The 26,848-nt window shown below is 38.1% G+C and overlaps 1 protein-coding gene across 2 annotated transcripts in view; it reads right to left on the reverse strand.

Moving 5' to 3' along the window:
• The window catches only part of LOC131969965 (interleukin-1 receptor accessory protein), a 43,839-nt gene that overhangs the window by 15,974 nt on the left and 1,017 nt on the right, over nucleotides 1-26,848 (reverse strand). Inside the window, exons 1-4 of one of the 2 annotated variants that reach the window (XM_059331200.1) lie at nucleotides 17,799-18,257; nucleotides 16,529-16,602; nucleotides 4,338-4,524; nucleotides 3,012-3,095 (exon numbers count right to left, since the gene is read on the reverse strand). In XM_059331200.1, coding sequence (XP_059187183.1) covers nucleotides 3,012-3,095; nucleotides 4,338-4,524; nucleotides 16,529-16,602; nucleotides 17,799-17,911 — 458 coding nt within the window. In that variant the 5' untranslated portion in view covers nucleotides 17,912-18,257. Of the gene's footprint in view, nucleotides 1-3,011; nucleotides 3,096-4,337; nucleotides 4,525-16,528; nucleotides 16,603-17,798; nucleotides 18,258-26,848 lie in introns of those variants that run through there. The other variant, XM_059331201.1, reaches the window with a different exon arrangement.

Genomic DNA, 26,848 nt, shown 5'->3' on the forward strand with positions numbered 1-26,848 from the left:
CCACTATAAAACCTCCTGAATGATGACTACTGAAGGAATCGTGACTGAGGAGGTGACTGCAATGCTCTGTTTTTGTTATTGTTTGTAATACATTTCCGATAATGTAATAACCCCAATAATGTAATAAAAATCTGCACTGAGTCTATTGAAAATGTAATAAAACCTGATAATGTAATAACTTCCCGATAATGTAATAAAGTGCATTTCCCAATAATGTAATACACTTTTTACCAAAAATGTAATAAAGTATAACACCAAGCACCTTTAGATTTCAAGAAGCTGTTGAATGCATTCGTGTGTCGTCATGGAAACCTCGTTTGTGAAAAACGGATGAACGGGTCAAAAGTTAATAAACATTCAACTTTGACCTGTTGGTGGCGCTAGAGCTCTTGAGCTAGAGTTGATACACAGTATCACCACTTGAACCCAAGTAATGGGTGGTCTGCTGTTAAATTATTACAATATTGGGGAATTATTACATTATCAGGACTTGGGAAATGAAGGCTAACCTGATAATGTAATAACCTCCCATTAATGTTATACTTTATTACATTATTGGTAAAAAGTATATTACATTATTGGGAAATGCACTTTATTACATTAGCAGGAAGTTATTACATTATCAGGTTTTATTACATTTTCAATGGACTCAAATGCAGATTTTTATTACATTATCGGGAATTTATTACATTATCAGGTTCTCCAATCCCTAGCACCAAAAAAATACATATTGCACATTTAAGTTGCAATTGATTAATTAATTAACTTTGATGGTCAGTTTGTGTTCCTGATGTTGGGGGAGATTGTTGAGAGTAAAGACAAAACAAAACAGGTGGAAGAGAGACTCAGTTATCTTCTTTAAACAGCTAACAGACATCTGCATTGTAAAGTGTCTGCTCAGAGCGTCCTGCACAGCATTCATCCTCTCAGCTCTGTGAACTGGAGACCTAATTTCTCAGGATATGAAGTGTCACATGCAGGTCTGGACCGTCGCCAGCTGACGGGTCAAATCTGAGTGTCCATTTCTGTAATCCTCCGAGATCTTTAAGACGCTCTCAGAGACACTTTAGCTGATTAAGTTTTGGAGGGTCTAAGATGACCGCAGCAGCTGATTTAATCTAAAGGACCTGCAGGTCTGACCACTGAGCTGCTGTGTGCTGTGATCCAGTCTGAGCATCTGCAGCCTAGAATCACCTGATCTACTGTAAAACAATCTTTTCAAAATTATCTTAACCTCGTATGTTTTTTATATTAAAAGAACAATCGCCAAAAATAAACGTTTCATTGTAGAAGGAACTGAAAAAAAAACGGATATTAGGTTATGAACATTTCCATTAGAAAACGTTCTGGTGATGTAGAAAGAGCTGATGAACTCAACCAGTTCCCTTAATAGATTCAATACAGCGGCCTCACCCAATGCCAATGCTGTTTCTCCTCCTTCACCTCCTCCTCCTCCTCCTCCTCCTCTTCAACATGTGTAAAGCAACAACCACTCCTGAGCCTCCACCCATGTCTGTCTGGACTGTGCTGCCCAACTGTGTCAACCTCTCCACAAGATCTTCAACCTCAGTCTAAAGTTGGGGCGAGTGCCGGCACTGTGGAAGGTTTCCTGTGTTGTGCGGGTACCAAAAATAAAATGTGCAGCTGGAATTAATGACTACAGCCCAGTAGCCCTCACTACTCACATCATGAAGACCTTGGAGCGGCTGATTCTACGCCTACTTAGAGCTGAAGTCAAAGACAAACTCGACCCCCTGCAGTTTGCATACAAACAACACATTAGAGTGAACGATGCTGTCCTCTACATGCTTCACCGTGCCCTTGCTCATCTGGAGGAAACTGGTGCTTATGTGAGAATCATGTTCTTTGATTTTTCAAGCACATTCAACACCATCCAACCCAACATACTCAAAAACAAGCTCACAGAGATGGGAGTGGATCTTTCCTGTATCTACTGGATCACAGATTACCTGACAGGAAGACCACAGTATGTCAGGTTGGGGAACTGTGTTTCTGGGACATTAATGAGCAGCACAGGGGCTCCACAAGGCACTGTTCTGGCTCCATTCCTGTTCGCACTGTACACAGGGGACTTCAAATACAACCACTCTGCCACATCCAGAAGTACTCCGACAACACTGCTATTGTGGCGTGTATCAGGAATGGACAGGAATCTGAATATAGGGATCTGATAAAAGCCTTCAGTGACTGGAGTCACAAGAACTGTCTCCTACTGAACACCTCAAAGACTAAGGAAATGATCAGAGATTTCTGCAGGTTCAAGCCCCCCCTTCAGCCAGTGAATACTTGTGGGGTGGACATGGAGGTGGTGCCAAGTTCTAAGTATCTAGGTGTATACCTGGATAATAGGTTGGACTGGTCCCTAAACACTGACGCTCTCTACAAAAAGGGGCGGAGCCTCCTCTTTTTCTTCTTGAAGCTCAGATCTCTGGACATCTGTAGTAAGATGCTTCAGATGTTTTATCAGTCTGTGGTGGTAGTGTGTTGTTTTATGCTGCAGTCTGCTGGGTAGGGAAGCATCACACACAGAGATGAAGGCAGTTGGACAGACTGGAGGAGGTGGTGGAGAGATGCACTGTCAAGATGTTCAAGGCCATCTTGAAATACCCAAATCATCCGCTACACAAAACCTTTATGGACCAAAAAGGCTCCTCTCTCTCTGTTGCAGGACGGAGAGATGCAAAAGATCCTTCTCTCCTACAGCCATCAGGCTGTCTTATTCTAACAGAGCTAACAAACTAATTGAATTTCCCCTCTGGGATAAATAAAGTAATTTTGATTTGATATACTACAGTGAAATACAAGGACACAGTGGGTAATATGTAAAAGAGCAAAAATGCCCTGAAGCTGCTTGTTTGTGTTCAGAGTTTTAATATGACTGCTGAATAAACTTTGTGAAAAGGATAAATATAAAGATCATTCAAAGAAGATTAAGTTGATGAACACTAAAACGCAAAATGTGGAACAGGCAGTGAGTTGAAGTGTCTTACCGCAGCATACAGATGTACTGCCCGGTGTCGTTTGCGGTGGCCGGCTGCAGCCACAGTCTGTCTCTGTCTTTGCTGACCCGAGAGCTGCAGGACAGAATCACATTAGATTCTGAATGAATCAGATCCAATTACAACGACATCAGAAACACAAGGTCCTTTTAACTCCGGTGACGCTAATCAAGCTGTTGCCTCTAAAACACCATACATCCTGTCTGGAAAGGAAATCGTTACGATGCATTTCATCAGTCAGTTAAAGTGTCTCAATTAGTCTGAACGATTCCTGACTGCTCTTTAAAATGAAGATTGAGAGGTCTATCTGTCGTTTCTTTGTGGCTCTTTGGGGTTCACAATAGCACTGGGCAATCAGGCCTTTAAATAATGCAATATTTTTAATGTACATTTCTTGATATTTTTTTAATCTTGTGCTTGATTTGTCCCTTTGTCACATACACACCAGTATGAGGATTTTCGTTACTGTCTGTATTAAAACGTTCTTGTTCATATTCATTAACAGTTTCTATTGAAACAAGTTTAAACTTGCATGAAAAAGGGAGAAATCCCACAAGTTCAATCCAACAAAACAAGTGATCACACTCAGACTTTAAACAGCTGTTAAATAAAAATAAATAATGGCATGTTATTTGTAGCTTGATTCTAGTTTCTGTAGAGACGCACAAAATGAGGCTCAGTGTCTTTCTGGATTCTGCAAATCTATTTCTAGTCATCTGCCTTTTTTCCCCCAAGTCACTCAGAACAGTCATACATACATGGTGTACAACTGACAGGACAATTTAGACAATATACAGTACAGGCCAAAAGTTTGGACACACCTTCTTATTCAATGCGTTTCCTTTATTTTCATGACTATTGACATTTAAATTCATCAAAACTATTAATGAACACATGTGGTATTATGTACTTAACAAAAAAGTGTGAAATAACTGAAAACATGTCTTATATTCTAGTAAGCAAAGGGTGGTTACTTTGAGGAATCTAAAATACAAGACATGTTTTCAGTTATTTCACACTTTTTTTGTTAAGTACATAATTCCATATGTGTTCATTCATAGTTTTGATGCCTTCAGTGAGAATCTACAATGTAAATTGTCATGAAAATAAAGAAAAACGCATTGAATGAGAAGGTGTGTGTCCAAACTTTTGGCCTGTACTGTATATTGCAATCCTGTGAACTTTACTGGCGTTCTCAGATCAACAAGAAACTGGGGACTAATGAGGTGACACCGCCAACCAGAAGTGTGTGCAGAGAGAAGGGCTGTCAACAAGGTTAAAGCTGACCATGCATCAGTTATTACCACACATCATTACCTGTACTTGATTGGCTGCTCCAGGTCGTGACCTTCAGGGACGTGGTACCAGTACAGGCTGTGTCCGGCGCTCTGGGTGGAGGTGTAGTTGTATACAGAGGGATGGGAGAAAAGAGGGCAGGAGAGCCAGCCGGCCTCCCCCTCCAGGACTGAGACCGCCTCACTCGACTCCCCCCACTCATAACAATCTGAGGGAGACATAGTTCAAAGATCAATTCAACGGAGATGATCCATCTGCTTCTCTATGCAAACCGCAATATAGCTACAAAAAAATGGAATGAACTCCTCCAACACATAAAGTCACTGAAAAATGGGACAATTACACAAAAACAGTTTAAAACAACGCTGTTTTTATAATATCAAAAAGCTAAATCTGCTATTTTATAACATAACAATTTTAAACAACCAACCACTGAACGCTGTTTTATAACATCAAAAAAGCATTTTAAATTTAGCAAAAATTTGCTATTTTAATAATACGACAAGACATTTTAATCTTACTAAAACATCTTGCCTACCCAGGTCTCTTCACGGACAGCCGGGTGAAATATAGCAATTCTGCTAAGCCTGTTTGTATAACCATCTTCTCATGTCTCATGTTGCAATGTTTAATGGCTCTGCACTGTCTGTCCTAAAAATAAATTCATTCATTCATTCATCCACCCAGAACCAGCAGCTTATACAGATCTGTTTGTCAAGAAACAGTTTGAGCAGAAACTCCTTCATTTCTTTGTTTTTACTGATTAAACAAACCAGATATTACGTGTTAATAATTACGTGTTGACAGATGTACATTTGAACTTTGGACAGAGCCAGGTGGTTTCCTCCTACAGGCGCTCTGTATCTCATAATCACAAAGCCAAATATTCCTCTGAAACATGAATGTGCACATTGAGTGCCATGAAACTCTGTCCACCACATTTTTAGAGGCATCCAGAGCTGATTCTAATCTTCCAAATACAGTAGAGAAGAAAAAAGCTGTTGTCTGTCAGAGACAAGGGGAGGTGTGAGTCTCTCCTCATAGTCATTAGTACTGTTGCACTCGCTTGTTCGCATGAATAGTGGCAAAGCCCACCAACAACAACATATACAGTCGTGTCATCAGCATAAATATGTAAATATACATTTGTTTTGTCCACCTTAAAAAACTGGTGAACTATAAAATGTTCTATTCTCGTGTGCAAACAATAACAGCTACAGTCAGTAGTTAAATTCATTTGTATGCAAAATATTACCATGAAAGCAAGACAAGGGGTGCTCTTGTTTTTAAACTTGAATTTATCTTGTTGTACTCTGTAACACCTTGGTATTGAACAATTAAAAGTGCTTTACAAAGAAAATGGATTATTATTATTCTTATTAATAAGGCAAGGTGAAAAAAAGTGAGAGACTTCTAACTTTTACGGAATTTTTTTAAAGACTCTTTTTGGCAATTTTCATCTTTATAGACCCTTTTTCAGCCAACGTCACAAAATGTTGTGCGCGCATTCTGGCAACGGAAGTGGTGTTGTTCTCCAGTTGTTCCGACTGACATAGAAGCATTTATAAGCATTTACAAACTGTTCCCAGCATCAACATGTCTGCTTGTACGAATCACTATTCCACTGGTGGACTAAAGTTTTGTAGGATTCCAACAGGATCACGACCATTTCAGAGCAACCAGTGGAGTCTGTGGCTGCAGGCGAGTAAACGTGACGACTGGAATGAGGACATAATCAAAAATGATGGAGTCTGCAGCACCCACTTTATATCAGGGAAGGTTATCCATATACTCTTTGATTTAACGGGAAGCCTTGTTTACATTAGTGATTGTCTGTACTATGTAGAAAAGTAATTAAATGCAGTTAAAGTTTGATAAGCTGGCGTCATTGGACTCCAGTGGCTTTGTCCAATGGCCGTCCAATGGTAAAGAAAATAATGAAGCTGCATAATTCCTAAATGTAAAGTGTTCTTCTTGGCCCACAAAGACTATCAAGATATGGCCTGAGGGAGCTCTCTCAGAGCTCCAGGACTGTTTTGAGCACACAATATGGGATTTATTTGAACACAAGGACATTTACACACAACCTGTGTTATGCTACATAACACACTGCAATGAAACAGTGAATGTAAATAAACATAACTGGATTTTCGCAAACCAAAAACCGGATGAATACGGAAGTTCAATCACTCCTAGGAGCCCTGGACACTACCTTCAGGTCTGGAGACATCATCCAGTACAGAGCTGCCAGAGCAGACCTGAAGAGCGGGATCAGCAAAACAGGCTTACAAAAACAAGAACAAGGATCATGTGAAGGAAATTTGGTGTTTCCCATCATGGTGGGAAATGAAGTAGGCGGCAACCTACTTGATATTCAAGACACAAGGCCTTGTGGGAACTCAAACTGTGACTGTAACTGTAACACCATGTGAGAGGGGAACGTGTAGATAAGTGGGGTCTGTCCTGATGTGATGTATAGGGCAGGAAGATTGAGTCCGCATTGAGTCATGCTGAAGAGCCAATGCTGAAAAGTGCAACAGTCATAAGTCGAGCGGTGTATGGGGCTTTGTTGTAGTGTAAAAGAGCCTTCGGGATTGTGCGGTGTATGGAATATGAATGTGCTAATATAACTTGCTGAACAGAGTATTGAGTGCTTTGTGTTTGGCCAGCTCACCCATTAACTTGGTGCAATCCACAAAATTGCCATAATAATCACCTCACAAACATGGAGGGCATCCAGCACATCGCTAACCATAAGGACACAAACGCCACACACTCACATGAAGTGAGGCGCACACTCCAATTACCCAACCCATGGAAGGCAGCTGGCCCGGATGGAGTACCCAGGAGTACTGAAAACCAGCGCAGATCCGCTCAGTTCTGTGTTTACCGACATCTTCAACCAGTCATTTACACAGGAAAAAGTCCCATGCTGTCTAGAATCCTGAGTCATCATACCAGTTCCAAAGAAATCCACTATTTACAGTCTTAATCATTATAGGCCAGTTGCACTCACACCAATAATAATGGAGTGTTTTAAGAGTCTGGTACTAAAACACTTCCAAACTAGTCTCCCCCAGGACTTTGACCAACATCAACTTGCTTACACACAAGGAAAATCTACAGATGATGCCAAATCACAGACAAACAGACTAAAGAAGAGTTACTTCCCCACAGCAATACATACCTTGAATAGGAAATAACATAATTTGCATCCATTGCCACTTCATCTTTTACCTTTACCATTTATTATCTTTTAGACTATTTATTACATGTGCATAATGTCTGAATGTCTTTTTATGTTTTTAAGCACCTTATATATGAGAAGCACACGTAAATTTGGTTGTATATTTTTAATACAATGATAATAAAGGAAATCTTGAATCTTGAATGCTACCCCCTTCAAATAAGTGCCATAAAAACCAGGCCAGAAGAATAACACATGAAACATAACCTTCTGTTGGAGGTAAATAACAAATGCAAGTACAACCATCAGTATCATCATGAGAACAAGGAGCATAAAATTGTGAGAATGACGCTGGAAATGATCCAGATGTAGCCCAGCCAAAGAACAAAAAGTGTTGGAGAACAAGACGTTAGATCCCAAATGTATCCAAGTGAAAAGAATCCATCGTCATCAGTGTAAGCACGGCTGTATCGGTTGTATCTGTTTCAGTCTCATTAGGCTCTAGAAGCGTTGTCTATTTACCATTTCTAAAGTGAAAAAGTTATTTTTCATCGTCTTACAGACTATTTGAAGTCATGGTGTGATTCAGTGTTAATGCTGAACACGTGTCCTGGACAGAGCAAAAGGTCTAATGAGCAGAAACTTGTCTTTGTTGTTATGAAGTTCTTTTATAACTTCATAATTTTAAAATGACGGAGTGGATTTAGAGTAGAAGGACATCTCTCTCCCTCTCTCTGGGTCTGGTCCGGTTGGCTGGGCTCTGATTGAGAGTTTTTACGAGAGAATCAAACAGAGCTTAGTAGATGTCGTTGTTAACTGGCCTTGTTAAAGGAACGACACTTCCATCTCATTACAGGATTAAAGCATAGAGGCAGCTGCTCCATTAAAACACTGAAACTCATTGGAGCTGCACACTAAACGCTTTAAAGACAAAATCTGTGAGTGAGAGGAGGACGATAGGCTGTAACTGAGAGTAAACTGTGTCTGCTGGTTTGAACAAAATAAGAAATAAGTGAAAAAACATGTAAACACACTGCTGGTAGTTTTGGACTAATGCCACATGGACAATTGTGTGACCCTGACCTTCATGCTGAAAATATCCCACACTGTGATTTATTTTTGTCAGGCTGGGAAACCGGAGGAATTCAATGGAACATCGACATCTGATTTTACTTGCACGTATGATGCACGTTGCTTTTGACACAAACTTCAATATTCACTATCAATAAACTGAACATAAACTGTTTATTAAGTTATATAAGACATAAACAAGCATCAATTAATCTGTACAGTGAGTGAATGTTGTGGCCTGATTGAAGGTGTGACTTAACGCAACATTAATAAAAACATAAAGTGGCTGCACATCTTAAGGAACAAAGCCAGTTGGGGTACAAGTACAATACTTCAGTTTTATCAGCAGTTCTCTGTAAATAATACTATTTTTTAATATTGTTTAGATAAGCATTCAGTGTCAAGATGTACAACTGAATATCATCTGAATAGAAGCAATATATTATATTCCAATAAAACAGCTCATCATCGGCCGTTTGCCAGCCTGGTGGTTGAGATGCAGATCATTGAACTGCAACGTGGTTCGATTTCAGATTCCTGCCTGCATCTTTACTTACACAATCAAAGAAAAGGGAAATTCCATGGAATATAGTATTTCCCCAAGAGAAACCATCCTGTATATATAGAAGTTAAACAAAATGTTTTAGGAAAAATACTTGCATTACACCTCAATTTTCAATACAGAGTTGCTGATAAAAAGATGTCGATATCAAAACTGCTGAGACCCTCCATGGCTGACCTAGAGATGGCCATCACTTGTCTGAGTCGGTCAGTCAGGATACTGTGATTTACAGTATCAAAAACTGGACTGAAATCCAGCAGACTGAGATACAAGAGTACCAACATCTTCAACTCCTGCATCATCACACATAAGGAGGTCATTGAAGACCATAAAATCAATTACATCTTCATAAAAATGGCTCAAAAGAACTGTAAACACAGAAACCACTTCAGGACCGAAGTCAACTTATAGTCTCAGAAAGCACAGCTGAAAGAAACATGCAATCAGAGAGCTTCACGTTCTATTATTCTCCAACTAAAGTCAGATCTTTGTGGAACTTTGTGGATACATTTTACCAATCCTGTTCCCAAAATATGATTTAACTTTTTCCATAGTGTCATCTGCTGAGGCTCATGGGTACGGTAGTTTTTATACATGCAAAGAGAGAAGTCACTGAGAAACTGCAAACCCTCACAATGGGATTTTTTCTGTAACAAAGACTTAAACGATAATTGATCATCCAAATTAGCACCAACTAATTCCCCAACAATTGATTTATTTGACTGATGGTTACAGCGCTGACTGTTTTCAATCAAGAAATGGACAAGTATCCTCCTCCAGGTCTTCACGGGCCTCATTTATAATGTATGAGTAAATTAGATGGAGGACAAAGATGATGACTGTTCAATACGTGATAATTATATGATGACTGATGTGTTCTTAACAGACAGGCATCTTTAAGGTTAGCCACACCATGGACTCCATTATACACTTAAATTAGACCACATGCATCATCTCATCAAACTGATGATTCAGTGTACAATAGTAATGACCTTTATCGTAATTTATCAAACAGTATAATAAAGTTTAATGCTGTTAAATTACAGTTATCTATTGTCAATTGACCGATTTAACTGTTAATTTACATGTGAGGGATGAATATTTAACAGTATTTTACAATTATTTCAAAATACAGTAGGATTCTTTTGTAAATACACTGTAAATACACAGCAATTTGTTACAGTGTAGGGCTGGCTGAGGCCTGCCTTGGACCAGCCCTTAGTTATGCAGCTATAGGCCCAATGTGTTGGGGGACACGATACACTGGGCCCATCTTTTCTTCTCTCTCTCTGATGTCCCAATAATACATGACACAAGCTTTTATTTTCCCAGAGTACTCGCACTTTTCTTTGCTCTCTCTTCCACAGGGTGTCGAGCTGTGGTCCTGCTTGATATTCAAGACACAAGGCCTTGTGGGAACTCACTAGGGCCTTAACTCTGATAACACCATGACTGAGGGGAACATGTAGATCAGGGGGGTCTGTCCTGATGTGTTGTATAGGGGAGGAAGATAGGGCCGCATTGAGTCATGCTGAAAAGCCAATGCTGAAAAGTGCAACAGTCCTAAGTCGAGCGGTGTACCGGACTGTTGTATTGTAAAAATAGCCATTCGGAATTGTGCGGTGTATGGAACACGAATGTGCTAATAAAACTTGCTGAACAGAGTATTGAGTGCTTTGTGTTTGGCCAGCTCACCCATTAACTTACCCTCAAGGAACTATAAAAGTGGAAACTTATAGTTGCAAGAAAAAGTATGTGAACACAACGTGCTTAACCTAATACCACACAAACAATTATAATATATTATGTTTTTATTGAATATATCCATGAAACATTCATAATGCTGGTAGAAAAAGGCTAATGACTCCATTAAGAGCTAATTTGAGTCATGAATTAGCAAACTTGGAGTCTAACAATGAAATCATATGTGAGTGAGCTGTAAAAAATACTCTTTTGGATTTTGCTATTTACAAGAACCATCTGCTCATGTGAACCATGCCTCACAAAAAAGAGATATCTGAAGACCTGCGATCAAGAATTGTTCATTTGCATCAGACTGGAAGGGGTTACAAAGTAATGTCAAAGACTTTAGGTATTCACCAGTCCACTCCCAGACTCCGGACTCCCAGCCAAGTTGACTCCAAAGGCCCACCGCAGAACTCCAGAGTAACAAGTAAAGACTAGAAGGATTCATCAGAACTCGTTAACATCCTGAGTCATCTCTAGTCTACCACACACTTTGATTGAACAGCTGAAACTGGGAAATGTTTAGTGGATTGATGAAACTATGATGGAATTGTTCATGGAGAACACGCGGGACTAGGAATGTTGTAAATAGGGCCCTGCATTCCTATATGAGAACATCATCCCAACAGTGAAGTATGATGGAGGAGCATCATGACTTTGCTGCCTCATGGCCTGGACCACTTACTATCATTGAGAGCGTGGCTGTCTGCCAGCTGAAGATCAGTAGAAGTTGGCTGATGAAGCAGGACAATGACCCCAAACATTGAAGTAAATCTACTACAGAATGACTTCAAAAAAGTAAATCTGCCTTCTGGAGTGGCCCAGTCGGAGCCAAGATCTCAATCCAATAGAGATTCTGTGGACTGACCTTAAGAGAGCCATCCACACCAGACATCCTATCCATATGACTGAACTGAAGCACTTCTGTAAGGAAGAATCGTCCAGAATTCCACCTGAACGTTGTTCAGGTCTGATCAGCAGCTATCAGAAGTGTTTGGTTGAGGTTATTGCTGCCAAAGGAGGTTTGACCACTTATTAAATCAAGGGTTCACTTACTTTTCCAGTTATTAAATCAAGGGTTCACTTACTATTACTAATTACTAATTTAAGGAATATTGTCAAGTGAAATTATCTGTCCATGCAGCAAGATCATTTCCCTCAGATTTAGTGTTTTATCTTGTTTTTAGACACACCTTTTTTTTGCAGTGTGGATGTGTGGATTTTCTGCTTTTTCTTTCAAATAGTCGATGACGTACAGTAATTTTTTGTTTTGAATGTTGTCAGACAAAACATGCAAAATGAATACATCACTTTGAAAGTATAAAAAAAAGAGACTATCACAATTTCTTATTATTTCATAATAAATTAATAATGATTAATCGAGAAGATGTTGGTCAGGTGAATCAAAAACAGCCATGCTTATTATAAATATTACATGCAACTAAGTGAAATGTGAAGAAGATTTGAATTTTACTCAGAAACCGCAGCCTGTTCTGGGTCCAGAGCTACAGTTTCAGACCCCAAACACTTTCAGCCCCGCTGGTTCTCAGATCCAGAACACTGAATGCTGGATTAATGGAAGCTCTCTACACTGTGTGTGTGTGTGTGTGTGTGTGTGTGTGTGTGCGTGTGTGTGTGTGTGTGTGTGTGTGTGTGGTGAGGGTAATTGACCTGTCAGGTTTTCCTGCCCAGAGTATTAGTCTTTCTATTAAAACCTTCTCCAACATCCATCCACCTCCTTCTCCCTCACTATCTATCCATCCATCCGTCTGCAGTAATACCCTCAGCCTCATCCCTCCATCCCCCCACACTACCACCCCACCCCTTTGCCTCCCTACACACACATTATCCATCCATCTTTAACATGCTGCTCTTTTATTCTCATGCAGCTGGTTTTAGATTCAATCTGAGCTGTGTTGTGTAATAAATGCACTGCAGTAAATAAAAAGTGAAAGTGAACCGGTTTACTGTGTCTTTTGTCTGTTCTGCAATTACAGACCTGCAGGTATTTTAATTACTCTCTACATGCACAAGAAGAATGTGTCTAAAATTGAGCTAGTTCAGACAGGACAGAAATTATTCACAAACAGTTTCATGTCATCAGCAAACAATTTGTGCATGACGATAAATAAATTAGTGACTTTTACTTTAACAGTATCTTTCTCTATTCCTTCGGTCTGATCTTTGTTTTGATACGAAATCAGTAATAATTGGTAATTATTTAGTCCTACAACATGCCTAAATTTTCTTATTTAACAGGCCTAATATCTGAAAAGATTGAAGCTTTTAGACAGTGTTTTCCCTGAGCTATGACTTTAGTTTTAGCTTAGCTGAAAATAACCTAAAGGACTTTGGTTTGTCGTCAGTTCCTGCCAAGATCATCTTCTTCTGCTTCTCAAAGTGGAAAATGATCGTAATCTCTACATACATACTGTGCATATGAATACAGAATCTGGAGGCAGCGGGACCAGGTTTTGTTATGGAGCCATTCTGGTTTCTGTTTGTAGTCCCGAATATTATGACTGATCACATTAAACAGGGTTTGGTTGAATGCAGGAAAACAGTCTGTGTGAGACCAGAAGAGGAGAAACACATTGGCAGAATTGAAATCTTGGAACCCCTCAGCTATCATCTGACAACAATTTAGCTTTATATATTAGTTTTTTAAAAATGTTACCTGTCTTTTTCTGCAGCAATAGGTTTCTAGCTGGAACTTAATCACCAACAAAAAGTATCAACGAAGCTGCTAATCAAACTTTAAATAATGACCGGCACATGGAACAGGAACCGTCTCACATTCCGTTATTCAGATTTTTTTTTTAAATTCAACCTTTGTTTAACCAGGAAATATCCCATTGAGATTAAGAACCTCTTGTTCAAGGGAGCCCTGGCCAAGAGGCAGCAAACACAAAATAAATATTTACATAAGACACAGACCTTAAGAGACAAATGCATATTGTGCAATTGGCCTCAGTAACTATGTTTGGATTTAAAAGTGCTCAAAGAAAGGAAGTCAGTTAGTCTCCAGTCTCTCTGTACCATATTCCAGCATGAGGTGCAGAGTAAACAAAAGCCCTTTTACCCAACTCCATACGAGCAGAAGGGACAGGAAGCAACAACTGATCTTGTGAACGAAGAGAATAAGATCCAGCATTTCTCACAGTAATTAAGGTGCAAATGTATGAAGGCAGCAGATATCCTCTGACTACACTTAAAACCCCAGAAATAGGCTGACAGCAGATGGGTTCCAAGATTTAATATACCTCAATCACAACTTACTAAACCTACACCTGACTAAAAGAAAACTGGGTTATTCAGTGGTAAGCAGTCTGTAGAGCAGTGGTTCCCAACCTTTTTCTTGAGGGACCCACATTTTTACCATTGTAAACTTTAGCGACCCCCCAAAGCTGAACTCAATGTGACTTTCATGGTACTATTTCTTTTTGAGATATTCAGCATTTTCGTCTCCCTGACGCTTCGCCATTTTTCCATTAGCTCTGTGATTCTGTTGTTAGGTGAGGTTACCGCTAGGTGAGGTTACCGCTAGGTGAGGTTACCACTAGGTGAGGTTACCGCTAGGTGAGGTTACCTGTGTATACTGCAGGAGGGATGTTACACATGTCCTTATTCTCGGGATATAGCCTTTATTTTTAAACTTTTCCATAGTGATTTTTCTATTTAAATAAATGAATAAACGTTTAATGTAGCCCTTATTTAGTTGTTTTTGTCCCACTAATGAATTAAATGCTGACTCACCTATATTTAACACATTAGATTTATTACATCCCTTAAAAGAGGGCTTCGTGACTGTTGGGAATCACTGCTCTAGAGGACCCACCAAAATGGTAGCCTACAAATATTCACAGGCCACCCAAAACCAATTTTAAGCATGCAGCAAGTTAGCTTTGTCGCAGATTTTTCCCAGTGGCCATGCACAGTATTGCAAGAAAAAACCTTTTTAATTATTACTCTTTGTGTTGAAGGTTTTATATTTTTATGTTTACATACCTAGTAAATACATGTGCATGATATCATCTCTGAGTAGAGCTACAGGAAATTAAACATTTATATGCAGTTTGTATTGCAGCAGTTTGTGTTATAGCACAGTTCCCCCAAGGGATTCATTCAACTTTCATTTCATTTCATTTCATTTCATTCACCAACACCAGCTCCATCCATCCACCCCACCACAATCTGTTACCCTGTTCACTTTACATCCATCCATCCTCCAGAAACCGACCCCCCTCTGTCCACCCCCCACCCCCCCTCTATTCTCAGACACTGTTACAAATGACCTTCCTCTCTCAGGGACCATCCATTTCTGGTCCCGCGGGGCGAGAGCTTCAGCTTTTAATTAACCCCGCTTTTGCAGAGTTGCACCACATGAACAAGAAAGATTTTCACCTTCTATGAAGCTCACAGTGTGGAAGGGAAAAAGAAAATATTGTTTGGATCAGGCCTGGGATTTCGTCATTTTAGGGGCAAGGCCACTTTTGTGTTGTCAATTTTTTGAGGGCACAAAGGCCATAAAATAAAACAATGACTTTAAGTCCACGTCCATAATGAATTTAAGGACTAGAAATGACGCTTCGGAGGATGATTGGAGTCTCAGTCGAAACAGTCAAGCAGGTAAAGAAACATCTCCTTGTAAAGTAAAATGCATCAATCTCATCCACTTTGAGAGCTAAATAAGAGCAAACGCCTCAGAACATTTTCCATAGTCAGGAGATACCGTATTATAGAAACTTTGTTATCCTACTGTGTGTTAGAAAAATCTGTTATTCTGTCTCTGTCTACATACGTTTTTTATCTGTGCATCTGTGTTAACCCTTTGATGCACAACATGGGTCAAAAATTACCCTCATTCATTCCCCATGTTATTTAATATAATATTGTTATTTAATGCTGCTGTGTGTTTCTGTGCTCTATCTTCTGATATCCACTTATTTTATGATTGAATATTTCAATTATTCTTTAAATATCTTGTTTTTGATAACAACAGATCATTATACATTTTGCCTCTCATACTTTATGAAGAAAAAAAGGTTTCGTGTTATTACATAGCTTACTACTTGGCTAAGTAGCTTGCTAAGCTAACCACTTAGCCAAGAAGTTAGCTAAGCAGTTAGCTTAGCAAGCGAATTAGCTAAATACTTAGCCAAGAAGTTAGCTAAGTAGTTAGCTTAGCAAGCTACCTTGCTAAAAAGTGGATATGGGTCATTTTTGACCCATGTTGTGCATTAGAAGAGTAGTGACACAAAAAGGGATTTTATTAAAAAAATGAATGAAGGAACACATAAAATTAGGATGTATGATGATCAAAAACAAACTAATTGAGGAAAACCTGGAATACTGAATGATGAAAATATTTATTGTAAAGATATAGAACATAAAAACTCACACATATCGGGTCACTTTAGACCAATGTTGTGCATCAAAGGGTTAACTTTAAAAAAAAAATCACTTAATTCTAAATATCTTCTTTAAACAGGTCCAAAATAGAGCATTTGAAATAATCAGATCCTGTTAAAAACATTAATTCTGCGTGATATGGTTCAAGTGCTGGTGAAAAGTAAAGAGTCAGTGTTAAATGGGAGTAGTGTCCTCTAACAAGTCTAATGACAAGCTGTCACAGATGTCACCTACCTGATGGGTCACTGGATTGACTGACTCGGCCCCTCATGGCGAAGAGGAAGACAAGGGTGAAGATGATGGAAGCCCTGCAGGGAGATGGAGAGACTGTTAGTATTCAGGTATTATCGTGACCTTTCTTTTTATGATATACAGTACAGGCCAAAAGTTTGGACACACACCTTCTCATTCAATGCATTTTCTTTATTTTCATGACTATTTACATTGTAGATTCTCACTGAAGGCATCAAAACTATGAATGAACACATATGGAATTATGTACTTAACAAAAAAGTGTGAAATAACTGAAAACATGTCTTATATTTTAGATTCCTCAAAGTAACCACCCTTTGCTTACTAGAATATAAGACATGTTTTCAGCTATTTCACACTTTTTTGTTAAGTACATAATTCCACATGTGTTCATTCATAGTTTTGATGAATCTACAATGTAAATAGTCATGAAAATAAAGGAAACGCATTGAATGAGAAGGTGTGTCCAAACTTTTGGCCTGTACTGTATGTCATTTTAACTGTTGTTTGAGTTGTCCCCACTTCTAGCCATGATTGTGCTGATTCCATAGAGCTGCAGGACTTATAGATTTTATATACGTTTTATATATTGGAGTGAAATACAAGGACACCGTGAGTAAAACGTAAAAAGAGGAATCCGGCTCGGAGTCTTTTCCCGCATGTCTTCCCTTCCGTCTCCCCCTTTCACTCTCAATATCTCTCCTGTCAATAAAGCTACAAAATGCCCCAAAAAATATCTTTAAAAAAAAACGTAAAAAGAGCAAATAATGCCCTGAAATGGCTCGGTAGGGTTCAGAGGGTTTGTCAACAGGACAAATAACATAGACTTATAACAGAATATTGCAGAACAAGGGTAAAAAGTGGGGCCGGGACTCGATTAAAAAAATTAATCTAATTATTTAGAGGCTTTGTAATTAATTAATCAAAATGAATCACATTTTAATTGCATAAAAATATTTTTTCCAGTGTGAGAAGTAATTTTTTTCATATGGATTTTTAGTATACCATTGAATAATGACTGAATACATAAGCTTAAGCAAAAAAATATAGCATATATATAGCATATTTAGAAATATAGTATATTTCATAAATCCAGGTAGCCTATAGGTAGGTAGACCTTCTGTAAACTAGAATACTTTGGTTTTGAAGTAAAACACAATACTTTCAAGTACATTCAGAACATTGGAAACCCTGACTATTAGAAAACGTCTCTCAGTTGCTTCAGAGGCCATAACAGACTTTGTTGATTTACCAAAATATAGCAGCTAGCGTCCATGCTAGGTGATACTTGAGGCTGGATGTGCTGCGGTGATGTGAATTCCTTGTTGCATAGCAACACAACCATGCTCTTATCGACGCTTCCATCCGTTGGTTTTTTGTAACAAAATCGGTCCGCCTGAAACTCACCCAGTGAGAAATGTTCTGCGGTGCAAAAAAAAGTGTGATTAAAATGCGTCAATTTTTTTAACAAGTTCATTTTTGTGTAATTAATTCATCTTAATTAACGCGTTAAAGTCCCGGCCCTAGTAAAAAGCTGTCGCATCATGTGTTTTCTGATGTAGACGTTTACAGCCAAGAGATGTTTTGTTGACATTTTCAAAAATGTAACATATCTTTTCTTATAGCTTGTTTGATCACTGGATAAATTATGCTGGCATTGAATAAGTAACTCTTTAACATGCGAGCATCATATTCAGACTTTACATCAGTATAAACTTCTATCCAGTTGAGGAGGTGACACAATGGGTCGTCATGGCATTGTGCCTGACAGGCTGCATTTAAAATACAATGCATTGGGACAAATCGTTTTCAGACTAAATAATATACTAGAAATGCACAATTAATCAAATTTTAATCGTGATCACGATTTTGGCCGCCACGATTAAATTAACCTGATCGTCTGCGATATTTCCATTTTAAAATGCGGCTCTCCTGCATATCTAATCAAGCCCTTTCTACACCAGTAGTCCACCAACCACCAGGGGGGGGGCTGTTTTTCTCCCCTGAAAAAAGCCTGGTTGCTGATTGAATAGAGCGCTAACGTAGTACTGGACGCCACAACAACACACACCATTTGTAAAAGCCGGCGAAGCAGTGTTGCCAACTTAGCAACTTTGTTGCTACATTTAGCGACTTTTCAGACCCCCTTAGCGATTTTTTATTTTTATTTTTAAAAGCGACTGGTGACAAATCCAGCAACATTTTCTGGTGTTATTGGAGATTTTTGGAGACTCGTTCTTACTCTTCTTAATGTTACGTTAAGAAGAGTAAGAACGAGTCAAATCGGCACAGTCCTCCCGCAGCAGTCTCTCCCAGCTGCAGAGCCGGAGGGGATGTTAACCCCTCAGTGTCCAGTCTGCAAATTACTAATAGGCTAACAGTTAGCTCTGTAGCAGTACAGTGTGTAGGTTTACAACAAGCACCGGATACTCTGTACCAACATGGTCTCACAGAAATCCGTGAAATAGCCACGGATTTTCTTAACTCAAAATCCGTGGAATAGCCACGGAATCACTCAAATTTCCGTGAAATTGACACGGATTTCGCTACAATGCAAGTTAATGACAGTCATATCCCAACCTGGTATTTTTTCCTATTGTTTTGTGTCCAAGTCACGTGACTTTCAAGGTCCCAGCGGTCGGAACAAAAAACATGGCGGACAGTTCTCTCATTTTTAGTGAAAAAAAATCAATATTTTGACATAAAAATGGATTTTGATTACATTTCTAGCGAGAAATATATGTTTTATTTTCTAAATATTCACTCAGTTAATGTACATAATCACTTTGTGGCGAATATCTCGCCAGAAATAGGAAAAAATACCAGGTTGGGATATGACTGTCATTAACTTGCATTGTAGCGAAATCCGTGTCAATTTCACGGAAATTTGAGTGATTCCGTGGCTATTCCACGGATTTCTGTGAGACCAGGTTGCTCTGTACACACACTAAAAACTGTTCCTATTGTTTGTTTATAAGTAGTGCAATAAAAATACAGATGTTTTCCCTAACATGATGAATAATCGTGATTAATAATGGTGATTACAATATTGATCAAAATAATCATGATTATCATTTTGTCCATAATGGTGCAGCCCTAGTATAGTAGTATTGATACTGGAACACACTTTGTCTACCTCTCTCTCTCTGTATGTGTCAGGGTCTCTCGCCCCACACCATTAATCTGCTGCAGCAGCAGTAAAACCAGTGGAGAGATTCATCTGAGAATGACCTTCACCTCTCTGTTCACCTCTTCATCTAATCACTTCATTTCATGTTCATATCAAATCATGTGTGAGAAATAAGGAATTTTATGCATTTATATAACTGCCTGTGGGACAGACAACATTAACCGACAAGACAATGACAACATGGACGACATGAAACATACATTTCCCATTTCTCAACAGGATGTTGTATCAACCAATCAGCTTCCTGTGATAATCTTAAACATGCGTCAGTCTGTCGACCACAGTAACTCCATGTTACATATTTCAACATAAAGCACATTTAAAGTTGAGAGAAGAAGAGAGAGAGAGAGAAGGCTGTGGGAGAGAGAGAGAGAGAGAGGAAAGAAAAGATAGAGAGAAGCTGCAGCAGACAGACGGAGAGATAACATGTCGTGGTGAACGATCAGGCATAGCGAGTCGATCCCAGGAGGGACATACAGAACCAGAGCTGCTCCACAACACCATCCATCACACACACACACACACACACACACCGTTTTATTGAGCTCTATGTGGCGTGAAGTGTGTGTGTTTATATAAGCGTGTAATATGCCACAGGTATGGGGATGACAATAACCAGCGCAGCCCTGCCCCAGAGGCTTCTGGGTAGTTAATTAGTCATTTCCAGGAGCTCATTCACACAAACAAACAGTCAGCAGTTTCTTCCGTACTGAAGAAAATCATATTTCACACTCTGATCATCAGAGACAGCCGCAGTCTTCGTTTACACTTTTTAAATTACAATCAGAGTCTTTGTAGAAAATTAATTTTCATGATCTGGACGCCTTGTTTCATTTTGTAAATTAAAGTTTGAAATTAAATTTAGTACAAACAGACACAGCAGAAGCCTTCAGTTGGTTCACACTGCTACAGAGGCCCCTGAGGATCAAATCATAGAAAGGAGATTGTTTTCAGAAGATTTTTTAAGCCTAACCTTTTTCTCCTGAGACCCAAGCTTTTGTTTTGTATGTATTGTTAGTTTCTCCTAGATATTTTGGATCAGTAGGACCTGATAAGTAGGCATTGTCTTTGAACAGGAATTAGTTTTGGGGGGAAAAAGGGTTAATTTTACTGAATAACACAAGTAATTCACTAGTGTTTAAAACTGTTTATTTCCTTACATTTATACCCTCACAAGAACGACAGTAAAAGTCTATTCGTTCTCAAATGAGTACTTCCTGACTAGCAGTGTCGTAGCTTGTTGCTATTGCTAAAAAATAGTCAAACAACAAACATTATTAAGCACAAATAAACAAGTTTTAACCATAAAATCTGATCAGCTTTTGTACCTGGTCCACTTTTTTTCTGGGGATAAGCTGCTGATTGACTTTACCAAGATGCTGCCATCTGATTTTTATCCTGAATAATGTATTGACTACTGAGGACAACAGGTCATAGTTAAGCAAAATTAAGTATAAGGTCCAGCAAACCTAAAATGAAATGTCCACATATGAGGATGCAGGGTCACAGGAGGTTATTCTTAATGTGGAAAACATGGTTTTGTTGTCTGCTGTTACAGCACTAATACATCAGTGTGAACCAGGCCTGGAATTTCGTCATTTTAGGAGCAAGGCCACTTTTGTGTTGTCAATTTTTTGAGGGCACAAAGGTCAGAAGCCAGGGCACCAAGGCCATAAAATAAAACAATGATTTAAAGTCCACGTTCATACTGAAACTAATTTAAGGACTAGTAATGACGCTTCTAATGGAGATTGGAGTCTCAGTCGAAACAGTCAAGCAGGTAATGAAACATCTCCTTGTAAAGTAAAATGCATCAATCTTGAAATAAAAGTATAAATTCATTCTTTGTCAGTTCTGTCTGCAAGAACACAAGGACACTCCTGTTAAAATGACTGTTTTCTGAATGGAGTCTGGTGCATTAGGTCAGTGATTCCCAACCTTTTTCATGAGGGACCCACATTTTTACCACTCCTCTTTGGGGGCCCAGCACAGTGATTATATCTTTATAATCAGCGTAGTTTCTGCTTTCAAGGGACACCAAGTTTGTGTGGACTTTCGGTTTTAACTCTTTATCGGGCAAAGAACTATATTTGGTAACTTATATAATAATATTAACTTTATTGACCTGGACCTCCAATGTAAAAATGAAAAATTTAGAAAAATCTGCAAGAAAGACTCGTACGAGGAGAACTTGACAATGAAGGCATATTAAGGCCAAGTATGAATAAAAATAATAGTAATTTTTTTCTAGAAAAAAGTTGCAAATTTACTAGATTAAAGTAGCAAATCTACAAGGAAAAAAAGTTGCAGATTTAAGAGATTTAAAGTAGCAAATCTGCATGAAAAAAGTCACAGATTTACGAGAAAAAAGTGGGGAAAAAGCAACCTTTTTCTCGCAGATTCACCACTTTAAATCTCATAAATTGCACATTTTAACACTTTAATCTTGTAAACTTTTTTTCTCAAAATATTATCCCCTCCCCCGGGTCCGTATATTTTTTTAAACACATTCTGGCTGTATGTAATATCCTCCAATATTCTCGTGGGTTGAAATTTGGAATTTGCAAGTATTTCAATGAGTGTCCTATTAAGGGTTAAGAGGTTATATGTACACTTATATGCTAAATTACTTTTGAAAAAACAGACATTCAATCTTGCATGAAGCCTTGCCATGTGTTGGGAGCTTGGAGATTGACTTTTTTCAAATGTATAGGTATAGATGTATATATTTAACCCCTTAAAGATTTATTACACTCCTTAAAATCAAGAGGGCTTCGCGACCCCCCAGTGGATCTTTGCCGCCCCCCTGGGGGGGTCGGGCCCCCCCTGTTGGGAATCACTGCATTAGATCAATGCTGTGCAGGAGAATCTCAGCACCTTGAGGAGATCTGAACTTTACAGAGTGACCTTGTCTAGTTTTACCTGCTGATTCCAAGAGAGACTCTAGAAACGTGAAAACACTCTGACTTCTTCTCTAAACACTTCTTGGCCCTCATTTATCAAGCGAGCGTAGAAACCAGCGCAGATCTGAGCGTATATTTGGTCTTACGACAGGGTTCACGTGGGATTTATCAAACGATCATATCTCTCCAACCACAGCGTGAGAATGATCGGCTGTTGATAAATAAGGCGGCTGGAAACATGCGTAATTTAAATACCACGCCCTAATATATATAATATATACCTGATTCAGATGGCTCGCCTCCAGAGTTTACGACACCGAAGGGCGCAATACGGCCAAAAAGAGGCTTTTTTCACCCTCTAAAGTCAGCTTTATTAGCAAAGTGCACCGTTACAAATGACAATAGGGGCAGTATAGACATATTAAAGAAATACGCAGCGACGGAGGTTTATGAAATAAAAGTACTTATAGTTATAAACTCAAACAAGTTCAGTGAATATTTTTCATTTGGAGCACAGACTTAGAAGTTTTCAGCTTTTGGTTGAAGGAGGTAAACAATGTTTTAAACTAAGTTTTAATTCCAAAAGAAGAGGAATTTCTGAGTCAGAAAATGAAACGTTGACGTCCAACAGCTGCAACAACAAACTAGTTTTGTTTGGCAGCATAAAAAGTGAAAAGGAAGGAAATCAGTGGTGCTGTCAGCAGAGTAGCAGTGGAGCATTAAACTCCCGGCGAGGTTTGAGTAACTAATTTATACATTGTGATATATAAAGCCTAATAATCTATTTAATATCCGAATATTGCCATTATTATGATGGAGATATATTATTCACCTCTTTACATTTAGTAATAATTCTGTCCCAGTAAGAGCAGTGTGTGGCAGCGCTGATTGGAAATGTTTCTATTGGATCAGAAACGTTGGTGAAGGAGACGATGACGCTGGATAATAATAATATAATAATAATAATAATAACAACAGGAAACAGCAGGAGACAACAACATTTAATATCCTCGGCTAGTATTCTGTTTAAAGAATTTCACGATCGCAGGGTTTATTTATTTTTGGATTATGTTTTAATGATAAATGATGTAGCCTAAACATGTTTTGCTTTGTCACCATTAAAAACAAAACACCACAGAGTTTTATCAGCTCCAGGCATCGATACTATAGTCTAAGATCAGTTCTCAGACTCAGACGTGTGGACTTCACGCTGTCTCAAACCTGCGTACACGAGCTGAGAGCAGACTGAGATCTGATCGTACCCTCCACTCACGTCCAAACTGATAAATGCCGAGCCTTGTAGAAATGATCGTACGCCTACTTTACGCTCACTTTCTGTCGTACGCTTGTTTGATAAATGAGGACCATTGTCTCTTTTCTCTGTCGCTTGTCTGATAAGGACTATAGATAAACCCAAAATACTGAAGAAACCTGGAGCATGAACAGCGTTTTCCTCCAGCGATAGTTCAGTGTATTTCTGCTGAAGACAGTTTGTCCTTTCAGCTCCAACAGGAAGTTCATAAACTCATTCAGCTGCTGAAGCAACAACCTGCAGACTGTAAACTACAATCAATCAGCTCAGGAGGGACTTGATGGACCAATAATCAATACCACAGGATTCATATCTGCAGAGTCGCTGTGGACGAGTCTCTAATGTTTACCACGGCTCTTACTACACAGTAAAACTGATGATTGTGTGTTATGGTAGCACTTCCTGCCTGTTTTATCTTGACTTTAATATTTAAGGATGACTAAAATAATGATTACATTTATTAATCTCTAATTGTTTTGATTAAATACTGACAATTTACTCTTCCTACACTGAAAAAAGTGATTTTGACCCTTAGTGAATGTTACATATATTATTTAAGCATATTTTAATAGAAATTATGTGTTATTTAACTCCACTTATAAAATACAACATATATTGTCAGAATTTTGACAATGTTATTTTATTTAATTAAATGTAGCTCGAAAAAATTAAGTTAATCCAAATTTCAATTTTTTTTTGTCAGTTTAGACTTGTGGTTCTCTGTCATGTATGATAGCTAAAATATATTTAATTAGAATCAACTGAATAAAAAAAAGTACAATTTAAACATTTTAATTGATTTGAAAGAGTACAATATATTTAAAAAACATACACAATTTATTTTAGTTCATTTAAAGTGGGTTTGATTGGATTTATTAAGAAAACTCAAAATATTTGAGAAAGAATTACATAATATATATTTTTTAAATGTACTTAAAATGTGTAAGTCCAGTCAACATAATAAAAATATCTAGATTCAGATAAAATTATTTCGTGCAATCACTTGTCATAATAAAATAATGTTCATTCAACAAAACATGTTTTGAGTGTAATCTAAAACTCCTAAAAAAAGAGTTAATTTCTTATTTTAAGCGTTCAACATGCTTATTTCTAGATTTAACAATCTTAATTTAAGAAATATTGTCAAGTGAAATTATCTGTTCATGCAGCAAGATCATTTCCCTCAGATTTAGTGTTTTTAGTCTCTCCTTTTTTGCAGTGATCAGCTGGACATTTTCCTGACTTTTTAGAGAAACGTGAGGCTCACAGGACCGAAAAATTATTTAAAAGTTAAACTTATTTTATTAAATGCTTTGAAGTCTTTCATTATATCATATTATATCATTATCTATATTTTTAGTAGAAGTTTAGGTGATAATGTTTTTATTTTTTTTAAGTATATTTAAAAGTTTTTAGAAAATAGAAAACTAATTACATTTTTCTTAATTAAATCTTTACTTCATTTTTTTAATGCTATGAGGTCTTTCATTCATTTCTATATTTTTAAAAGAAGTTTAGGTCCTTATGTGTTTTTTTTAAAGGTTTCTAAGGTCTGGATTTTTTAGGTCATTATGTTTTTATTTTGAAAGGTTTTTAGACATTTATGCTTTCATTTATAAATGTTTTCGTCTTTAATGTATTTCTATATTTTTTAGAAAGATGCCACATACACATTAATGCAGCGGGAGTATTAATCCAAAAACATCAGATAAAAGAGGAAAACATTTACTGCACTTTCAATACTTTAATAGAATTGTTGATAGTACTAGATGATGATGATGATGATGATGATGATGATGATGATGATGATGACGACGATGATGCATATTTGTCTGCCGGGTGTCATTTTAATTTCTAGTTTTAATTAAAAAGAGACATTAGTAGTGAAGAACATTTTTTTCTGTATTCATTCATTAAGTGCTGATGTCTGATGATGATGAAGATGATGAAGATGCAGGTTGACTGCAGTGTTCAGTGTGTTTCTGCTGATCACTGCAGAGTCCCCAAACTGATGTGATCAACGATAATCTGATTATCAGATCGGATCAATGGAGCACCCTGACTCTAACAGACACTGTCCTCCAGTGTGTGTGTGTGTGTGTGTGTGTGTGTATGTCCGTATGTATGTGTGTGTGTGTGTTTGTCTCCGATTGTGCGTGTATGTGTGTGTCTATATGAATGTATGTGTGTATGTCCGTATATGTGTGTGTGTGTGTGTGTATGAATGTACGTGAGTATGTCCGCATGTATGTGTGTGTGTGTGTGTGTATGAATGTACGTGAGTATGTCCGCATGTATGTGTGTGTGTGTGTGTATGTGTGCGTGTATGAATGCATGTGTGTATGTCCGTATGTATGTGTGTGTGTTTGTCTCCGATTGTGTGTGTGTGTATGTGTATGACTGTACGTGTGTATGTCCACATGTGTGTGTGTGTGTGTGTGTATGTCTGTTTGTAGGTGTTTTTGTGTGTGTGTGTGTATGTATGTATGTATGTATGTATGTATGTATGTATGTATGTGTGTATGTCTGTATGTATGTGTGTGTGTATGTCCGTATGTATGTATGTATGTATGTGTGTGTGTGTGTGTGTGTGTATGTGTGTGTGTGTGTGTGTGTGTGTGTGTATGTGTTCATTTCCAAATGTCTTCATCATCTAAAAAACACATTGAACCAAACTTTGTCCATATTACAAGCTGTTTTACTAATCTCTCTCTGAGTCCAATACTCAACTGGACTAATAATGTATTCAGGTAGGAACACTTGACTTCAACTTTCATCCTGTTACTGTCCAAAAAACAGGCAAAGCATTAACAAAATGAGCAATTTCGCCAATATGTGTGCATGCTGGTGTAGTGCATGTATGCCGAAATGTTCAGTACATTTAAATCATTAATGGC

This window comes from Centropristis striata, chromosome 4 (genome assembly GCF_030273125.1).
Source record: "Centropristis striata isolate RG_2023a ecotype Rhode Island chromosome 4, C.striata_1.0, whole genome shotgun sequence".
Classification (NCBI taxonomy): domain Eukaryota; kingdom Metazoa; phylum Chordata; class Actinopteri; order Perciformes; family Serranidae; genus Centropristis; species Centropristis striata.